This window comes from Gobio gobio, assembly GCF_949357685.1.
Source record: "Gobio gobio genome assembly, chromosome: 3".
In the NCBI taxonomy this organism is placed as follows: Eukaryota; Metazoa; Chordata; class Actinopteri; order Cypriniformes; family Gobionidae; genus Gobio; species Gobio gobio.
The window spans coordinates 25,153,056-25,173,567 of NC_137099.1; the positions used below are offsets into that span (position 1 = coordinate 25,153,056).

Consider the following 20,512-nt stretch of genomic DNA (forward strand, 5'->3'; position numbering starts at 1 on the left):
CAACAGGTGGCACGGGACGTCTTTGTGAACCACAATTAAAAACAAAGAAGAAGAACGTTGCCTTTTCCGCAGGAAATTCATGTAGTCGTGTAGCGTCGCTAGCATTCTTTGATAAGCTTCTCATTTAGCGTTATAACTAAGTTGACAGTATATGGTCGCTTAAAATAATATTTCATCTTTATCCGCACTGTTTCTCTCTGAGAGAGAAGGCAGTGAAATATTCAGGTAATGCTCAGAGTTACTTCTTCATACATTTTTGGATGTTTAACTGCATGTTTTATGTGATGTAAGGTGTTTCTGGCTCATGTATTAGTTGTGGTTATTATGGTCTTTTGTTGTTATATTAAATATCTTATGAAATATAAAGGTTTAATCGTGTTAGATATTTACTGTCCCGTTGGCTGTAAATTAGTAATTTATCTCAGTATGGATCTGGCTAAACTTCCATCTAACCTCAAATATTTCTAATTTACTAGATGAATGTGCATTAGATAATCAATCATCTCTAGATGAGAGATTCAATTATTTTTTACTTATACACACATTTCTTTACAAACCATAAATAAGAAGTGTTTGTTCTTAAATGAATTAATTTGAACAGACATTGAATGAAAAGCGGCCAACGTATTTAACTTACAGTATTCATGTGAACTGGCTGATTATGATTATTATGTCTTTCTTATTCTTAAGTTTATATGATAATAAGGAAAAGGAGCGTCCAAACAGTTGACTGGTGGCGTATAACCACAACATCTACTGAGAAGATATATGTTCATTTAATAGTTTATAGTTTAATAATGCACTGATTTATAGTTGTATTTTGTATTGTTTTCAGTTGTTGGTTTAATAGTGCACTAATTCATAGTTTTGACGTGCACCATACCAGTCAAACAAGCCAAACCGCTATATCATTTGTGTAGTTTCTTTTTTTTTTTTAGTTAAATTTCCAGCCTCGTTTATAATGTCATTGTTGAAAATGAATTTTATATATATATATATATATATATATATATATATATATATATATATATATATATATATATATATATATATATATATATATATATATATATAAATATAAATATATATATATATTAAAACACTCTCTGTCAGAGAATGATTAACTGTATTGTATGTGTTGTGATTTGTGTAGGATGGATCCAGCTCTGCTGAGAGAGCGAGAGCTCTTTAAGAAGAGAGCTCTATCTACTCCTGCAGTAGAGAAGAGACCAGCACCCTCTGAGGCCTCTGGATCCTCCAAGAAGAAAAAGAGCAAACCAGACAAAGATTCATCATCCTCCAAAAACAACACAGGTCAGAAAGTACATGCGTGTTTATGTAATCTTTGGAATTGACTCACTCCTCACTAAGTCTCAATAACTCTCTGTCTATATGACATTAAAATGCTGCTGTTCAAAAGTTTGGAGTCAGTAATGATTTTTTAAAATAAATAAATTACTTTATTCAGGAAGGATGCATTCATTTAATCAAAAGTGACAATAAATACATTTATAATTTTTCCCACATAATAAATAAACAAATAAAAATAACACTAATAATTGCTGTTCTTTTTAACTTTGTATTCATCAAAGAATTATGAAACATTATGGTTTCCACACAAAAAAAGCAAAAATCAGCACAACTGTTTACAACTTTTATAATAATAAAAATGTAATGTGGCTGCTGAAAATTCAGCTTTGTCATCACAGAAATAAATTGCATTTTAATTTTTTTTTGAAAAACAAAGTTATTTTAAAAAGTTAAGTTAAAGTAAAGTAAAGTTATTTTAAATTGTAATATTATTTCACAATATTACTCATAAAATGTTTCTGTATTTTTGATCTAATAAATGCAGCAAATAAATGCAGACTTATTTCAAAAACATTTTAAAAATATTACCGACCCCAAGCCTTTGAACAGTAGTGTATGTTGACCTCTTTTATGTCATATGTAGCTATTAATTATATTGATATTTTATTTGTATTCAACTGGCTTTGGCATGGAAATGGAAATGCTCAAAACCAACATTAGCCTGATACATTGCAATCTGAATTAAAATGTCTGCATATCAGCTTGCAGTGGCAAAGAAACTGCAACCCTCTCGTGCTGTTTAGAGTAAAATGAGTGACAATAGTTAGAATAGCACTGAGGATTCTTAATTTTATGTCAGCGAGCCTAACATCTAAAAGCAAGTGATGAAGCATATAAAAGCTTCATCACGGTCTTCTCAGCTGGTGTCTGGTCAACCTTGGTTTGTGTGAGTTACCCAAGTAGGTAGATATGAAAATTGAGTCCTACAAAAAAATATGAAGATCTATAGAGGAACATAGACTGGCATGTACACTTTGATAGATTTTTTTAAGCGTCTGATAAGCAATATGCTGTTTGCTGTTGTTCTCATATATCATATATTTTTATGGATGCAAAGATGTTTTTGCAATCTGAATATTTTGCAATGTTTGTTCTGGGCCTTATGTAATTTCTTTAGAAGCCTACAGCAGTGCCTCAGTGATTCATTTAGGTTGTCTACTAACCTGAAGGTTGGTGTTTCTATCCCCGGTTCCACCTGACCAAGTGTCGAGGTGTCCATGAGCAAGACGCCTAACCCCAGCTCCTCCTGACGAGCTGGATGGTGCCTTGCATGGCTGACACCACCGTCGCTGTATGAATTAGTGAATGAATGGGTGAATGTGAGGCAATATGTAAAGCGCTTTGGTGGCCATGGGTCTGTTGAAAGCGCTATATAAATGCAGTCCATTTACCATTTACCAAAAGGTACCATATATTGGTGCACCTAAAATATCAAAGAACGGATAATAAACTACGTTAAAAATTGTGAATATCAGTAGAAAATATCGATCAAATCATCTCTATCTCTCATGATGACTTATAGTATTGTCTTGCTTTCTCTTCTGTTAGATTCAGCAGCTGCACCACTGATTAGTTTAGATCCTGTATTTGATCAGTCTTTTAAATTTACGTTTAGCAGCTGATGATATCTTCTGTGACCCTTATGCGAATGCGATCCACACGTTTTTTTGCTTGTATGATTTTTATTATAGAATTTTAAATACACAATTTTCAGGCATTTGCAAAGATGCAATAATTAGCCTTTAGTGTGCTTCTTGATGTAGACGTAATATTATATATAACAATTATTCACATAGTAAATCTCACCTAACAGTGAATTTAAACATACACATACAAACATTCCCTTTACTCCAACTGTAGTGTGTGAATATTTGCTTTTAAGTAGTCAATTCATACTGTATGTAGTTTATGAATTCCACAATGCTGACATGTAAACTGTTTGTCATCCTGCACAAAGGGAAAGATTCATGTGAACACATCTCAAAATATTCAACTGTTTTATATAGTCGACTCATTACACAAAAGTACTGGAATACTGACTATATGCAAAGGAAACAATGACGTGCACACACAAGCAAATTTTTCCTCTCTTTCTGGTGTAAATCTCATTTTAATATTTTAAGCCATCGAGACGCCTGTGCTGTGTATTGCTGTTGGAGCAAGTAGGAGTAGAGTGCTTCTCTCTCTGTACATGTCTGGCGTGTAAAGGACTCCATTCTGGCGAAGAGCTCTGTCCATATTTGCAGCCTTTTCCACCAATCTACTGTTGTGGTTCCTTTGGAGACCGTGTCCGCTGTCACCATGGTTACAACTAAACCACCTCTTCGTGTTGGCGGCGCAGGTCACGAACGGTTTTGGTCTTGGTGAAGCATCCGCAGTCCAGCAGCTCGTAGAGGAATGCCAGTGTGGCGAGGGAGAGGATGGTGAGAATGAAGAGGAGCAGAATGATGAAGCAGGCAACATTCCAGCCATCGTGGAAGGGATAGATCTGCTGGATCAGAGCAGAACTGCTGGACATGTTCATACTTCAGAGAGACCTATAAATAGAGTCAGTGATGAGGAAGGGTAGAATAATTAGTGTGGGTACGAACAGAGATGAAAAAAGAGATTGACAGATTCAATGGCTGTTTCTACATGCAAATTTGTATTTGTGTTGATGAGAAAAGGAGATGCATTAGAGCATCCTCAAAGGCACAGTGTTTTTGCATACTGTACTTAGCTGTCAGTCAGACATCTTTAGTCCTTGTATTGCACTATAAGTGTAGGGTTTTCACTACACCGTGTGAGTTTTAGCTTATTACTCCTAAAAACACATCCAACTGGGATTAGGTTTATCCAAAATCATAATCATTATTCAGAAATGACTTGATTGATTGATTAGTCAACTAGTTGTTTAGTAGTTTATCAGTTAGTCAGTAAGTAACATGTAGATTTGCACAAACAGTAGCAAGACATTAAGTATTGGTATATCATAAAATTGCATCTACTGTTTGTGTTCCTGCTAAAATAATTATTAATAATAATTAATCCAGTTTTAGTTACTTTAAGGCTCCTTTTACTTGAAGACTTTTACTATTCACAAGTTTAGGGTTGGTAAGATTCTGTAATGTTTTTGAAGGAAGTCTCTTATGCTTGCCAAGGCTGCATTTATATACAGTAAAAAAGTGTTATCATGAAATATTATTACAATTTATAATAGCTGTTTTTATATACATTTTTAAATGTTTTATGTTTCCTGTGATGGCAAAGCTGAATTTCTAGCTTCTTCAGTGTCACATGATCCTTCAGAAATCAATCTAATATGCTGATTTGTTGCTCAAGAAACACTGTTTGAACACTGTTGTGCTGCTTAATATTTATGTGGAAACCGTGATGCCTTTTTTTAAGGATTCTTTTATGAAAAGAAAGTTCAGTTTGAATAGAAAGTTCATTTTTGTAACAATTTAAAAGTCTTTATTGTTAAATTTTGATCAATTTAACGCACTCTTGTTGAATAAAAGTATTACTGAAAAAAAAACTTACTGACATTTGAACGGTAATGTACTTTGATAGCTTAAACTTATATTCTTTGCCAAAACACTTAAAGATATCAGCCCAAAAACATGTACAGGGACATCCATTGGAAGTATATAGGCAGCTTTAGCATACTATGTTCAATGTACTTTGGTTTGGGACAGACTAATCCTAATCTTGCATATTATATAGGACAAATTGCATGCAAAATGGGGTGTAGCCATACTAGAGACATGAATTGTGATGTCAGCTGACCTAGTTTGGTTGAGTGGTCATTGTGCGTGTCGTGTAGGTTTAGAGCTGAGTGGAAGCTGAAAAACGATACATTCCATTACGTAGCTTTAGGCTTTCAATTACACCATTTCTCAGATGATTTGATATATTTATATGGTGTTTAAAGTTCAGTCTAATGATTTTAATCTAAAGGTTTTCTGTATTGCACTAAAGCAGGATCTGTACATGTCAGGAATGTATTTGTTGATGTAATTGGGTTACCCGTAACGTGAGCCATGTGAAAGCATTTCCTACGCATGTCTGTTTGTGCACATACGCTGCAGGTATACAGCTTCACTTTCAATCTACCCATGACCCACAGAACAGAGTTCCACATCTCCAAAAGAGATTTAAACTTCTTTTCACATTCATTTGTTGTCAATGTTTCACAGGATTTAGTTTATTCTAATAAAGCTTCATTTTGAAGATCTGGTACTGTGACCTTAGTTTAACTCTTGTAGACTCCCACCAACAATCTCACACACACACACCCACCCACGCCGAGTCTTGTCTGAAACAGACGGATGGCTTCTGCTTGTCCTGGTCTCCAGAGACCCCCAACCCAAGCATCCCTTAGTACTACCATTTCTTTCAAGCTCTTTGCCAGTTTTTGTCCTCTTTTTTTTTTAGAATTCGATGTGCTAATGGATGAGAATTTCTTGTTAAATATTCAGTTCACAATCAGTTTGATGCTGTCTAGTGTAATGATCTAGAATTGCACAGTCAGCTTCAACTGTCTGGATCCTGCAATCTGTGTGCATGTGAGAATGTGTACACTTGACCAAGAGCCGATATTTAAATTTCACTTTATGTGTTTGTGACAATATGTGCATTTATTATTTATTTGCAGTTTAGCTAGTATGGCTGCGTGCTTTGGCGATGCATATTCTCAATTTGAAGAGTCAATTACTAAAGGAATCCATTGAAATTTGTAGAAAACTGAGATGATGTTTTAATCTGTGTAGCATTTTAGCATTAGCTGCATTGTGTTGTGTGATATAAAAGCAGGACATACCTGGGTGTGAGTGTCTGGGATGCAGGGTGATGGAGCAGCCTCTTGCTTCTCTCTGTGTTGTCTTTCTTGCTGCTCTCTCTCTCGCTCTCTCCCTGCCTCACCTTAATCTATAACCGTGTATTGCACTGGCTGTTCTGAGTCTCTGCTTTGACGCCACTGGCTGGTTGTTCTGTCTTTCAAAGCATCAGCCATCCAACCTACTGTAATGCATCTGCTCTCAGCATTAGGTCCCGCCCACACAATGAATCATTCATGAGTCAATGCCAAGATGCGGCTGAGACTGGCTGTGCTCCCATTGCCTGAGCAGGGTGTGGAGGAGGATATGATGCTACAGCTACACACTACTGAGGAAATTATTCTTTTCGCAAGTTACAAGGAGCTTGAGATGGTGAAAACTAGTTTTGGAAAACAGGATAACCACGGATAATCAAAAAGAAAATCTGAGAAATATGACGTCATTGTTCCGCTTTTGTGTAGTGTGCTTTAGTTTTTTTTCTTTGCCATATTCTTGTACATACAGTGCCCTTCACTAATATTGGAGCCCTTGGTATGAGCAAAGACGACTGTGAAAATAAATCTGCATTGGTAATCTCTTCTGCATTGCATTGTTTGATCTTTCATTAAAAAAATCACAATTCTAACATTTCATTGAAGGAAAATCTCATTAAATCTCAAGAAAATCTCATTATATAAAGTAAATGTTTTTCTATAGTTCACGACTTCACGTTGGCCTGGCTGGCACGCAATTATTGCGACGTCCTTTTACCAAGATAACGGCTCTGAGTCTTCTTCTATAATGCCTGATGAGTTTGGAGAACAAGACTAGGCTTCTTCTCTTCAGTTCACTCCACTCATTTTCTATAGAGTTCAGGTCAGGAAACTGGGACAGCCATGGCAGAAGCTTCATTTTGTGCTCAGTGACACATTTTTGTGTTGATTTTGATGTTTATTTTGGATCATTGTCGGGATGGAAGATCCAACCACAGCTCATTATAATATTTTTTAGCAGAAGCAGTTAGGATTAGATTTCTTTTATCTGTTGGTATTTGTTAGAATCCATGATGCCATGTATCTGAACAAAACGTCCAGGACCTCCAGCAAAAAAAAAAAACGACCATAGAATCAGGTCCCTTTTGAAGTTGAAACCCTCCCAAACAACTTGTGGTGATGTGCTGTTTGATACATTTCTTTTTAGGCTGTCTGACCCCCAAGACTCAATTAATCTCAGCAATTCTCCATCTGTGATCCTTGCAGAGTCTTTGGCCACTCAAACTCTCCTCCTCACCATGCATTAAGGACAATATAGACACACGTCCTCTTCCAGGCAGATTCGTAACATCTTTAGTTAATTGGAACTTCTTAATTATTGCCCTGATGGTGGAAACCGTTTTCTTACCGACACTTTCTATTTTTTTGAAGCTCAACAATCTTTTGCGGCACATCAGAACAATATTCTTTGGTTTTACTCATTGTGATGAATGATTAAGGGAATTTGGCCTTTGTCTTTCCTCATATGTACACTCATGTGAAAACAAGAAGTCATAGTGAACAATTTCATGCCCTAGTCACCCTGGGGCTTTTATCATGATGGTAGCTGAATAAACTCAAGGTTACCGGATTAGTTTTGAGTTGACAAAACCGAACCAATTCAATCCGGCTTTGTTGGTACCATGATACTGATCATCAGCTTTCTCTATCAACTCAGGATTTGATCCTGAGTTTAGCTGTGACCTCATCAGTAGTGAACAGCCAATCACATGCTGTGGATCAGTGAAACTGGGATTACCTTCTTGTGAGAGAAGCAGTGAAATTCATTTATCTCTTCTGCAGAATATTACATGATTGAATTTAAACAAATTTACACTGCAAGAAGAAAAGAGCCGTCTATGAAAGAGGACAACTTAAAGAAAAATCTTACTACGTCATAAAAAAGTTCATGAAGTTAGTTTAGTTGACATATAGAGAGAATTGAACATTTCTAATTAATAATTAATAAGTAATTAATGACTTCCCCTCATGTCGTTGCCGTAAGACCGTTTATCTTCAGAACACAAATGAAGATATTTTAGTGGAAATCCGATGGCTCAGAAAGGCCTCCATTGGCACAATGCACTTTACACTCTCAAGACCCATAAAAGGTACTAAAGACGTCGTTACAAAGTCCATCTCACTACAGTGGTTCTACAATAACTTTATAAAGCGACGAGAATACTTTTTGTGCGCAAAAAAAAAAAACTAAATAAAGACTTCTAGTGATGAACGATTTCAAAACACGGCATCATGAAGCTTCGAAGCGTTATGAATCAGCGAGTTGATTCATGATTCAGATCGCGTGTCAAACCGCTGAAATACGTGACTTTGGCGATCCAAACCGCTGAATCGACTCACTGATTCATAACGCTTCGAAGCTTCATGATGCTGTGTTTTGAAATCAGTCAACACACCGGGAAACTGCTTTGTCTTTTGCTGTTATTTTTGTTGGCAAATGGTGATTTGCGCGCTTCATCATGGTTTCACCGATATCTATGGTTTCACCATGGGGTTTGTAGCTTTTCGATGACGCTCGCGTCGGGTAAATACGTCACTTCAAAACGTTCCCATGGCAATAGGGGGAAATGGCGGCTCTTGTGTGAAGTAAACGAACATTTTTCAACTTCCTGCTAATGTATATGACTTTTTTGCAACAAAAATGCAGGGATTATGAAATCATGCTAGTCCCGCATATTTTGCACGCGGAAATAGGCAATTTATGCGGCGAAAGTGCGGCGTTTTTGAAAAAATGCGGCCCCCGCATAAATATGCAGACTTTGGCTTACTATGCATTAAATCATGCGATCGCATAATCGTGTTTTTCTGGAGTGACTGGCTATAGGACGAAAGAAAGCGCACGTCCTGTTTGTTTTCTTTAGTTTACAAAAGTACAACTATTTGTTGTTATTGTGAGGTTATACAAATACAAATAAATGATGTTACTCTTATCTGTATGACCATAAATTATTGAGTATTTTAAGTTGTTTTCGCTGTCAGGAAAAAATGCCAGTGACCGCGCTGGCGCCTTCATGTCATGCAAGCGCGCTATAGGCTACTTCAGCTTCCACATTCCACACAAACACTTGGATATGTGCCGAATAATAACACATATTTATCTAGGTTAACATTAGAGCGAGCGACCAAGCCAGATGGATAAGTTCTCTTCATGCTTAACAAATCAAATCATGCATTTTCTATAGTTTGAAGAAGGTGCCCGAGGCGAGGTGGCGAAAGCATTACCAGCATAGAGAGGGGGGGCCCCACTAAGGGGGATGCAGAGATGTCGCTGCATGTTTATATTACCATTTCTGATTATTTAAATGATCAGCCCTCGGGGGCCCCCTCAAAATGCGGGGCCCCAGGCAAGTGCCTGTCTTGCCTGCCCTATTGCGACACCTATGGTTATGCATGTGGGGCGGCAGTGGCTCAGTGGTTCATGTAGGTTGTCTACAAACTGGAAGGTTGGTGGTTCGATCCCCGGTTCCACCTGACCAAGTGCCGAGGTGTCCATGAGCAAGACACCCAACCCGACGAGCTGGATGGCGCCTTGCATGGCTGACACCGCCGTCGGTGTGTGAATGAGTGTATGAATGGGTGAATGTGAGGCAAATGTAAAGCGCTTTGGATGGCCGTAGGTCTGTTAAAAGCGCTATATAAATGCAGTCCATTTACCATTTACCATGTGTGGGACAGACAGTAGGGGAACACAGTCACATCGCGGCAGAGTTTGCTGTCCAGCATAAATCAAAGCATGTGACAGACAGTGGTCGGAGGAGAACACCTGAAAAAGGTGCCACAATGGATGATACTGCATTTGCAGTACACACGCTGCGGTTCAGCTTGTGCATCCACCGTCCAGTGTGAAAGCTGGGCAAGGCGTCCCCTGGCCACGGATTTGAGACTAGCAGATTTTCTCACTCAAACCATTGCCTGCTACTGCTTCTGATTCCTTTTAGAGAGAAAAGTTGCCCATAACTACTGATCTAGGATCATATTTCTCTGTAATAATAGCATATTGGCAAAACCTATTTTGCAAATGATCCTGTGCAATCTGGAAAACGTCAGGTTTATATTTACAATGTTTTTTTGCAGCATTGAGCCGTGTTGCCAATCACAAACATAGCTGTTGTATGCAGTGGCCAAACGGAGGTGTTAAAGTTAGCACTGAACACAAACTCTGGAGTGAATTCTGAGTTCTGCACCCTTACAAATCCTTTCATTATATGTAAATAAGAGATTAATTGTGCAGTCAGCTTCATTGATTATAACAGAACTTTGTGAGATCGCAAATTCACAATGAACTAAGATAAGTGATTTATAGCATTTTAGTGATTATGAAGGGAGCGCTCTTTGCACGTTTTCTGCCATGCCAAATTCCGCATACAGCATGCTTGCTTTGCTTTCCTGTTAAAATTAAGTGGTTTGTGAATGTAGACACGTTTAACATGATTTATCGGGAGCATTTGTGTAGGTTGTGCAGTGACATCTATTTAATCTATTTAATAGGAAATCTATTTAAATGTGTTTTTTTTTTTTAAGCGCATCTTCTTACCCTGGAGTTGGCTCACCCGCTGCCTATGATCAGAGAATTAATATTTAATACATTATTACACAAAACAGAACTTGAAACATGGTTATATTTATAAATGATTAATTGACTATCACTCGGAGACCAGCTATTTTTAATGTTGAGTACACTCAAAGTCTTTGATGCACCTCAATATGCTACAGACGTACATATTTTTATTGCTGTTTGGTATGTATTGTTTTTATTATTATTGTATTCTTGCCTTGGTGGAACTGAGCTTTTGTGACTTGCTATTCACAAAAGGGTATAAGCATAATGAAAATGTGTTTTGTTTGTGTTTAGTTGCAGGATGGACTATCTTGTGTTGTTTTAATATAGAGCTTGGTCAATTTCAGGTATAATAAATGCAGGATGTTACTGTTTTGGTAAATGTCTGTTTCTCAGATCATAAAAATGAAAAACACCCCCCGCCCCCTTCTATATATTCTGACGACATTACGACTATTAAGAACACATAAATAACTGGAACATTCCATATAGCGAACAGCTGTTAAAATATTTATACTATACTCAGTTCAGCTAAGCTTTACTATTATTTATATCTATGCAGCTTTGTTATTGTCATTATACAGTTATATGCAGCATTCCTAAATCACACTATTACTATATCGGCCTACACTTTTATAACTGAATTGCCCCCTTTTAAAATTGGGTTGTCTGGTGAATTGTAGGCTGTTCTGCATCATGCAGATGAAATCTGTTTTTGTCAGAGTTTTTATTTTGTATTTAGAGAGTGTTGCCAAATGGATCGCATCAAAGGAAGGAATTAAGGCATCTGACCAGAGTGCTTTTTCACTATGCACTTCACTTTTCTCTTTTTGCAGTTTTTTCCCTCTGCGATTTTAATTTCACTCTTGGTTTCTGGTGTCTCTCTTTAGTAAGAAAGTGTCTGCTGACAGCAGAGAGAATTGTAAATGGTGTGGAATATAACAGCCAGAAACAAACTTTGTGTTCGCAGTTCGCACACAATGTGTTATTATGTTTTGTCGTTTGAGACGGTTGGTTATAGTAGTTCCAATAGTCTAGTAGTGGCTGCACTTACTCATTATAGTCTCTTATCTCTTCTTATCCTCCTTGTCCTCCTTTCATCTTTCAGATCCCAGCAATGGCTCCTTCAATCTCAAAGCACTTTCTGGGAGTGCAGGATACAGATTTGGAGTTTTGGCCCGAATTGTCAACTACATGAAGGTAATACAAGCATATGCACATTTTCTAACATTTCCAGTCTAATGGTCCGTTAAACAAACATTTTCCCAAACATTTGCTGCAGTGTCTGTCATTTGTCATTTTCTTGCTTCTTTATGGTCATTTTCCATCTTGGACATCAATGACTGATCTTTATTTTTGTGAAAAGGTTTCTTTTAACTCAGGAGGAGATTTGTTTATTTCAGAATACATAGAGAATGACACATGGGGAATGAAATTATCCTGGGTTGAGCAATCCACACTGTCACTAGGGCTGTCAATAGATTGTCATTTTTAATCACGATTTAATCACACCCTTTTGTGCGATTTTAATAATACGTTTAATTTATATAGCGCCTATAGAGCTTGCAAGCACCCTTTTGAAACCTAAATTTACAAATAGGGCACCCTACGGTCTAATGGACTTTAGCTTGCGGTGCGTCCCAATTCGCATACTATCCGTCCTAAATAGTATTAGAATTAGGATGTCCCAAATCATAGTATGTTGAAATAAGTATTCCAAAGATACCCGGATGGTCTACTATTTTGGCTAATATTACCCACAACCCATCGACGAGGATTCGATTAGAACTACAAACACAGATAAAAAGTGTTAAACTACAAACATGGCAGATGTGTGAGTCCGATGGTTAAGCAGAGAGGTTTAGATAAAGGGGTTTGAGTGGATAATTATCAGTATCTAACCTGACGAAAAGATGTGTTATCCACATTATATTTCATCGGCAACAGCATTGAGAACATTTGTAATGTTATGCTTGGCCAGTAACTTTTAAACACATCATCATATTCAAATTGCAAACACATGAGGGGAGTCTCCACATGAAAGACCCACGACTAGCAGATCAACGTGCTACTACAATTCTCTCCGATACGGTAGGAAATTAAATTAAACTGAATGTGGAGGGTTTTAAATGTGACAAGATGATTGACAGGGCAGTTTACTGACAGAATGCAATGCACATAACTAAGCAACAGAGCTGTCTGTTAAAGATGATGAAGTAGTATGTCCCAAAGCTTACCTACTTTTCTGCTACACGCGCTAAAGTATGTACTTTTTCTTCACAAAAAGAGTACATACTTTTAGGACATAGTATAAGTAGGCGAATTGGGACGCAGCATGGGTTTATACTCGACGTGTCCACATGAGCACGAAGGTGCGCGCTGCAAAAATGACATCGCAGAGTAGGTAGTTGTGTGCGTTGAGTGCGCAAGACCACATTTCGATGTGCACGGCATATTTCTTTTAAGGGGTGGTTGATCAGCTTTTTTCGAAGGCTTTGTGTTTATGGGGTGCACTGTAACATGGGTTCTGCTTTGTTTGCTTTGTTTTTTAAAAAACACATTCTTTTTCACATATTTTACCTTTTTACCTTTAACAAGGTTTTAACAGATGAGCACATGGCAGCCATAGTACGTCCGCTAGAACGAAAGTGTATATGATGTGTACCATTTGTGGCAGGGCCTTGGAGACAGGGCAGGACAGGACCTCAAATAACCAAATGATGCAAGGAGTGCATAATTTATACATTTATGCTCACCAAACCACCTGTTAAGAAAAAATCATAGTGTATAGTATGTGTACAGTGCAACAGCAAAGGGCTTTTTTTTTACATTTTAGTTGCGATACCAAACAGGACCACATGGAGATGAGGACAAAAAAACCTTAAAGCAACCGCCTTGACGTGACTGCATCTAGCTTACCTACTACATCAGACGGATCCATGAGTGAGGCTCGCGCTCTTCAGAAACAATCACAGAATATGACCAAGCCCATTGAAGATGCTCAGTGTGATAAACTCCCAACTCCCAAGATCATCTATCAAACTGTGTGATGTTACGTTAATGGCGCAATTTCATGTGATTCAGTGATTTATTGGCGTTAAATGATTTTAACACGAATTTTGAATGAATTCCATACGTTTATGCATTAAGTGTCAACATTCCCTACATTAAACACATGCTCCCTCCATTAAATGCCATGGGAAATGTCTTCCAAACTCAGTGCATCTATTGCCACTCTTGTATGCGTACCAACATTGTGATCTATAAGGAAGGTTTATTCTGATCGTTTGTGAAGGTTTTCTGGTTGTGTGCTTGATAAACAGAAAAGGGGCCTGAAACAGAGTTTTCCCTTGCTCTTCTAACAACAGATGTGAATAAACATTGTGTGAAATTTCACACTAATATGACTAATACACATTGTCAGAGTAATTTTACAGTTTCATATTATCGTAAGCAGTCTTTTTTTTGTGTGTCAGGCTTGGCAGTTCCCCACAGTGGAATGATGTACTCTCTAACATGACAGTAATTAAAGGCTGTCAGGCTGTAATCCACAGATGTAGATGTAACTGTGACACATTTAAACTCTTTTTTTTTTTTTTATCTCTTTGTCTTTCTCTCTCTTTCTTTTTCAGACAAGACACCAGAAAGGGGATACTCATCATCTGACTCTAGATGAAATTCTGGATGAGACAAAGCTGCTGGACATTGGCATGAAGCAGAAACAGTGGCTTATGAGCGAGGTCTGTGTGTGCATGAGAGAAAGACATTTGCTCTCATTCACTAACAATTGTTTAGATTATTCGTATTTATGCGCACAGGAGAACTTCTCACAAACTATTCTGTTTCACAACGTGTGTACGCACACAAAATTGTTCTTAACTTTGAATTTTGAAGTATTGTAAATGAGGGACCGCGTGCCCAAGGTTAGTAATTTGCATAAAATACAAGTTTTCCCACAGCCTTTTATCACTCTCAGGAAACATAAAATACTCTATAAATACGCACTCTTGCCTGAGACTTTTCCATAATTTTTAGTAGGGCTGTGTCAAAGGGGTCATGAAGTGGATTTTTGTATTATTATTTTATGTTGTTTCCTGAGGTGCACTTATAATGATAGTATGATATTTACATCATAATGTCATAATTTAGAAATAAAAGGCATTATTTTAGCCCTCTGGCTTGAACGCTCTGTTTGAAGGGGCGTGTCTGCTGGATACTTGAGTGTAAACGCCCACTGCTGTGATTGGCTGACATCTTTGCATTTGAAATGCGTATTACATGTGGAACCCTTTTGAATACTTTTACTATGTTTTTACTATTACAGCTGTTGATATTAACGCAATAAGCATTGGGCTGATGACAGACGCAGTGATCTCAGTGTCCATTGCAATGCGATTTCTGTCTCATGAAATGCTTTCACCACAACTAACAGCAAACATGATGTAAATACAGTAAGAGCTACGTTGTGCAGTGTAACATCGTCATTCATTATAACGGGAGTTTTGGCAAGTGTCCAGATAAACTCTTCCTGTGTGATTGACCTCTTCAGCCATTTTAAAGAGAGCATTCTTTGATCGCTTTCTGTATATAATTTAATCACAATATAAATAACAGATAATTTTCATGCTACTAAGAGAAACATCGTTAGACAGCGAGAAAAAAAACTCTAGAGGAGCATCTTGATAAATATAGCACTATATTGCATATCCATTTTGTTTTTACTTAACCTGTTCGTCAATATTATGTTTGAATAAATTCAAATTGATTTTATGACAGCCACCATTTAATTGTTTATATTTTAAAAAACGAATAGAAACGCATCTCACACTCGTTGAAAAATTTATTATAACATTAATATTATAAAAACTTCCTTATGCAATTTAAATGTAAGTTGCCTATACAACGCAGTTAATTTCATGTACAAACTGGGGTTCCCTTTTAGTTTACAGCATTAGTTGAGAGAGATTTTTTTTCCTTGAGAAAATTAGCTTGATACTGTACCCGATACATACCCCAAGTAATCTATAACAAATCAAATCGAAATTTGAATTGAATCGCAAGCTTGTGAATTGGAATCGAATCGTGACACAAATGTTGAAAATGTTGTACCCAGATATGTCTCTCACTCTCACTCTCTCACTCTCTCTCTCTCTCTCACTCTCTCACTCACTCACACACACTTAGTGAATGACACCCAGTGTGCCCTTGTTAATTAAAGGAACATTGGAGATTTTATACTTAATGTATATGTATATCATACTGCTAATCAATATTGACTGTGTGGAGGTCTACAGCACACCATATCTTCTATCCATAGATTTTCATTAAATCTCAAATTCATTTCTGAACACCCTGCCAGGTTTATTTCATGATGCGAGAAGAGACTGTGAAGATTAAACTAACAAAGTTTTGTAGGAATGATATGGTTTAGCCGTCGATATACAAAATTAGGGATTTTAATCAATTGTAATGATTAAAATGATTAGCCTAAATGATATGCTAATCACAATTAGTCACACATCACGTTTGCAAAGAAAAGGCAGCAGATAGAGGTAATTCAATGACATCGCTGTGGCAGATGAATGAAGCATTGAATAAACGGCTTTAAAGCATAACACTTCACTGTCCTGAAGTCCAGAGAAGTCTGTAATACAAGCAAGCTGTCAGTCTGTCTTATGTAAAAAAAAACTAAACTAAACTGAGACTGAGAGCATAATGAAGCATAATGCTCTTTTGTGAATAGCCCCTAGGTTGGTTTTCTTTTTTATTTAAATGTTTGTTTGTTTTTTGCTTAGTTTTTTATAGTGTGGTATTGATGCATGTTCCCTGAAGTAGCAGCTGGACATGCTCTGATTGCAGAATTTGCTTTGTAATTTGTTGACACTTTAATTGCTTGGGTGGTAGGAAAATGTCTTATTTGACTTGCATACGGTTTAGGGGGCATTTTTATTATATATATCATTTTTATTTTATTTGTATTATTATTATTACTTTATTATTTTTCATTACAAATTGTTTAACCACAGAATGCCATGATTGACCAATCAAAATCATATGTTCTACAGAGCCATGTAATAACACAGAATATTCATTTTCAAGGGCAAACGAGACATTCAAAGTCTAACTTCTCCCTCCCTTCAGGCATTATCAAGTAATCCTAAGATTGATGTGCGAGAAGGGAAATATGCCTTTAAACCCAAATATCATCTGAAGGATAAGAAAGCTCTGCTAAGACTACTGGACAAACACGATCAGCTGGGACTAGGAGGAGTGTTACTGGATGACGTTGAAGAGGGCCTACCCAACGCAGCCAAGGCTATTAAAGTAACTCACTAATCACTCATTGGAAAACATAGGTGGATAATTTTCTAGACTGTACATTTAAATCATCAGGAGCACGGAAACTTTGGGATCGGTTCATCATCAAACAGACAAACTGTGATGTTTTTTCTTTTAAAGATTTTCAAATATTCCTTTTGTTTTAGCACTTAATTTGGATATAATATTTATTTGGAAATTAATCTGTTAGCCAACATTGTGTATGTAATATGTAGTTCTCATTTAGAAAGCAGCTGATTAGCTTTTTTAAGATTTGAAATAATTTTTTTTAATGTTTTTTTTTTTGTTGTTGTTGTTGTTCAGGCACTTGGGGATCAGATTATATTTGTGACCAGACCAGATAAGAAGAAGATTCTATTCTACAATGACAAACACTGTCAGTTTGTCGTTGATGAAGGTGTGTGTTAATCATCATAATTAAAACATGGTTAAATTATGAGTTCTGGTGATGTGGATGGAGCTTCTCTATCATGATGTCACTGTCATTAATTCCTTAGAGTTCCAAAAGCTGTGGCGCAGTGTTCCTGTTGATTCCATAGATGAGGAAAAGATCGAAGAGTATCTGAAGAAGCAGGGCATATCATCCATGCAGGAGACAGGACCAAAGAAAATGGTGCGTTCTCTCTCACACATACAGATAAATATTTACACACAGAGACACAAAAACTCTCTCCAGATTGACTGGTTCATTCATATTTGTGTGGGAGCGAACGGTTCCCACGATGTTGATGTGATTTGTGATTGGCTCTTACAGACGCCCATTCAGAAGAGGAAGAAACCTGGAACACAGAGAAAGAGACGGTTTAAGACTCATAATGATCATCTGAATGGAGTACTGGAGGACTACTCTGAGGGAGTTCCCACTAAGAAGTGACACACACACACACACACACACATGGCTGAAAAGACAAGACTGATATCTGTGTGATGTTTGTAAATCTGATCTAACGTCTTATTGCCAAAACCATAAAGACATGCCGACACACACACACACACCTTAGAACTGTACTGAGTGACATGAATGTGAACGGACTGTAAATATTTTCTTTTCACCATTGTTTTACTTTTTACTAGTGCTTTAAACAGACTATTAAGCTCTTCTTTTTTTTTAGATTTAATGATTAAACAAGAGCAATCAAACCACATCTATTGTTTTCTTTCAAAGTTATTCATCATATTTAAAAATGTCTTTATACACTCACCTAAAGGATTATTAGGAACACCATACTAATACTGTGTTTGACCCCCTTTCGCCTTCAGAACTGCCTTAATTCTACGTGGCATTGATTCAACAAGGTGCTGAAAGCATTTTTTAGAAATGTTGGCCCATATTGATAGGATAGCATCTTGCAGTTGATGGAGATTTGTGGGATGCACATCCAGGGCACGAAGCTCCCGTTCCACCACATCCCAAAGATGCTCTATTGGGTTGAGATCTGGTGTCTGTGGGGGCCATTTTAGTACAGTGAACTCATTGTCATGTTCAAGAAACCAATTTGAAATGATTTGAGCTTTGTGACATGGTGCATTATCCTGCTGGAAGTAGCCATCAGAGGATGGGTACATGGTGGTCATAAAGGGATGGACATGGTCAGAAACAATGCTCAGGTAGGCCGTGGCATTTAAACGATGCCCAATTGGCACTAAGGGGTGCCAAGAAAACATCCCCCACACCATTACACCACCACCACCAGCCTGCACAGTGGTAACAAGGCATGATGGATCCATGTTCTCATTCTGTTTACGCCAAATTCTGACTCTACCATCTGAATGTCTCAACAGAAATCGAGACTCATCTAGGGCTGTAATCAACCAAAGAAAATCTTGGTCGACTGAAGTCCTGAAATTTTCGATTAAAAATCGACTAAAAATGACGTTAGGAAAAAAAAAGTTAAATTAATTAGCTGCGCACTGTGCGCAGTACTTGGTAGCCTTGTTGTCTGCATAAATGAATTATAAATAAACATAAAAAACTAGTAGGCTATTTGCAGTATATTCAATAGTTTTTGAGCTGATTATTTTGCACTGAAATGAGTCTGACACACGAGTCTGTCGGCTCTGACAGCGTTGCATCACGTGCATCTGCGCAATATCATAGCCTATGATTTTCCAAAATATAGTACTATTGTCAACTAGATATCATCACAAGAACTTTTGAGGAATATGCAACATAATTTAGACAATTGTTTTTGTCATATGTATTATAATAACTGACAGACCGTATGATTTCAGCCGCTCTGTGCAGCTCAAACATATAGGAGCTCAGCTGAGCTCAGCTTCGCGGCTGAGACACGAATAGACTATTAACTTAAAGCTTTTACTCTTAAACACAAAAGGCACGTCCACTTTAATAAAAAATGAATATTTATTAAACAAGCCAGATCAAGAGCAGAAAAAACGCTCACAATTAAATAAATAATATAAGTTACAGAAAACTAGCCTTCTTCAATCTGTCTCTCTTCTCCAGTGGGTTGGGCTAATCCAAAAGTGAAAACAATGGGGGTGTTTTGAAGACAGACTGTTACCTGTGAAACAGGGGTGCTCTGAAAACACCCCCATTAGCAATTAGTGCTTTCCACCTGATGAAATGAACGTGGCGCGGCAAAACTGATGAAATGAACGCGGCAAAACTGATGAAATGAACGCGGCAAAACGGACAGTACAGATCCACTTTTGCGGCACGACTGAAGCGTGGTTTTGTGACGCTTCCCCTCATGTGTATGTTGATGGGCGTTCCTCAAGTTTACCGCTATGGGCGTGCGTTTGAGCCAGCGGGGAATGAAAAACAAAGGACCGGCGAGAGACTTCTCTTCGCCAGTTGTTTGGGCTAAAGATGAGTGGTACCCGGTCGGGTCTTCTGCTGTTGTAGCCCATCCGCCTCAAGGTTATGCGTGTTGTGGCTTCACAAATGCTTTGCTGCATACCTCGGTTGTAACGAGTGGTTATTTCAGTCAAAGTTGCTCTTCTATCAGCTTGAATCAGTTGGCCCATTCTCCTCTGACCTCTAGCATCAACAAGGCATTTTCGCCCACAGGACTGCCGCATACTGGATGTTTTTCCCTTTTCACACCATTCTTTGTAAATCCTAGAAATGGTTGTGCGTGAAAATCCCAGTAACTGAGCAGATTGTGAAATACTCAGACCGGCCCGTCTGGCACCAACAACCATGCCACGCTCAAATCATTTCTTTCCCATTCTGACATTCAGTTTGGAGTTCAGGAGATTGTCTTGACCAGGACCACACCCCTAAATGCATTGAAGCAACTGCCATGTGATTGGTTGTGTAAGGTGGAAAATAATCAAAGATATTTGAAATATGACAAAATCATCTGCTTTGCTGTTAACTGCCATCGTCGTGATCAAGATATTGAACTCAACCCCCTCCACCTTAACGC

At 37.6% G+C, this 20,512-nt stretch overlaps 2 protein-coding genes across 2 annotated transcripts; one reads left to right on the forward strand and one right to left on the reverse strand.

Annotated features, from left to right (window-relative positions):
• The first annotated feature begins 48 nt into the window (after positions 1-48).
• gtf2e2 (general transcription factor IIE, polypeptide 2, beta) lies at positions 49-18,969 on the forward strand. The gene is made up of 8 exons (XM_079812450.1): positions 49-225; positions 1,154-1,314; positions 11,887-11,978; positions 14,411-14,518; positions 16,920-17,102; positions 17,421-17,514; positions 17,615-17,730; positions 17,872-18,969. Exons 2-8 carry the CDS (start codon positions 1,155-1,157, stop codon positions 17,989-17,991), a joined length of 873 nt encoding a protein of 290 aa, XP_079668576.1. The 5' UTR covers positions 49-225; position 1,154; the 3' UTR covers positions 17,992-18,969.
• smim18 (small integral membrane protein 18) lies at positions 3,683-7,265 on the reverse strand (the record flags this gene model as incomplete). The annotated part of the gene is made up of 1 exon (XM_079812451.1): positions 3,683-7,265. The coding sequence occupies exon 1, from the start codon at positions 3,893-3,895 to the stop codon at positions 3,683-3,685; it is 213 nt and encodes a 70-aa protein (XP_079668577.1). The 5' UTR covers positions 3,896-7,265.
• Positions 18,970-20,512: the final 1,543 nt, after the last annotated feature.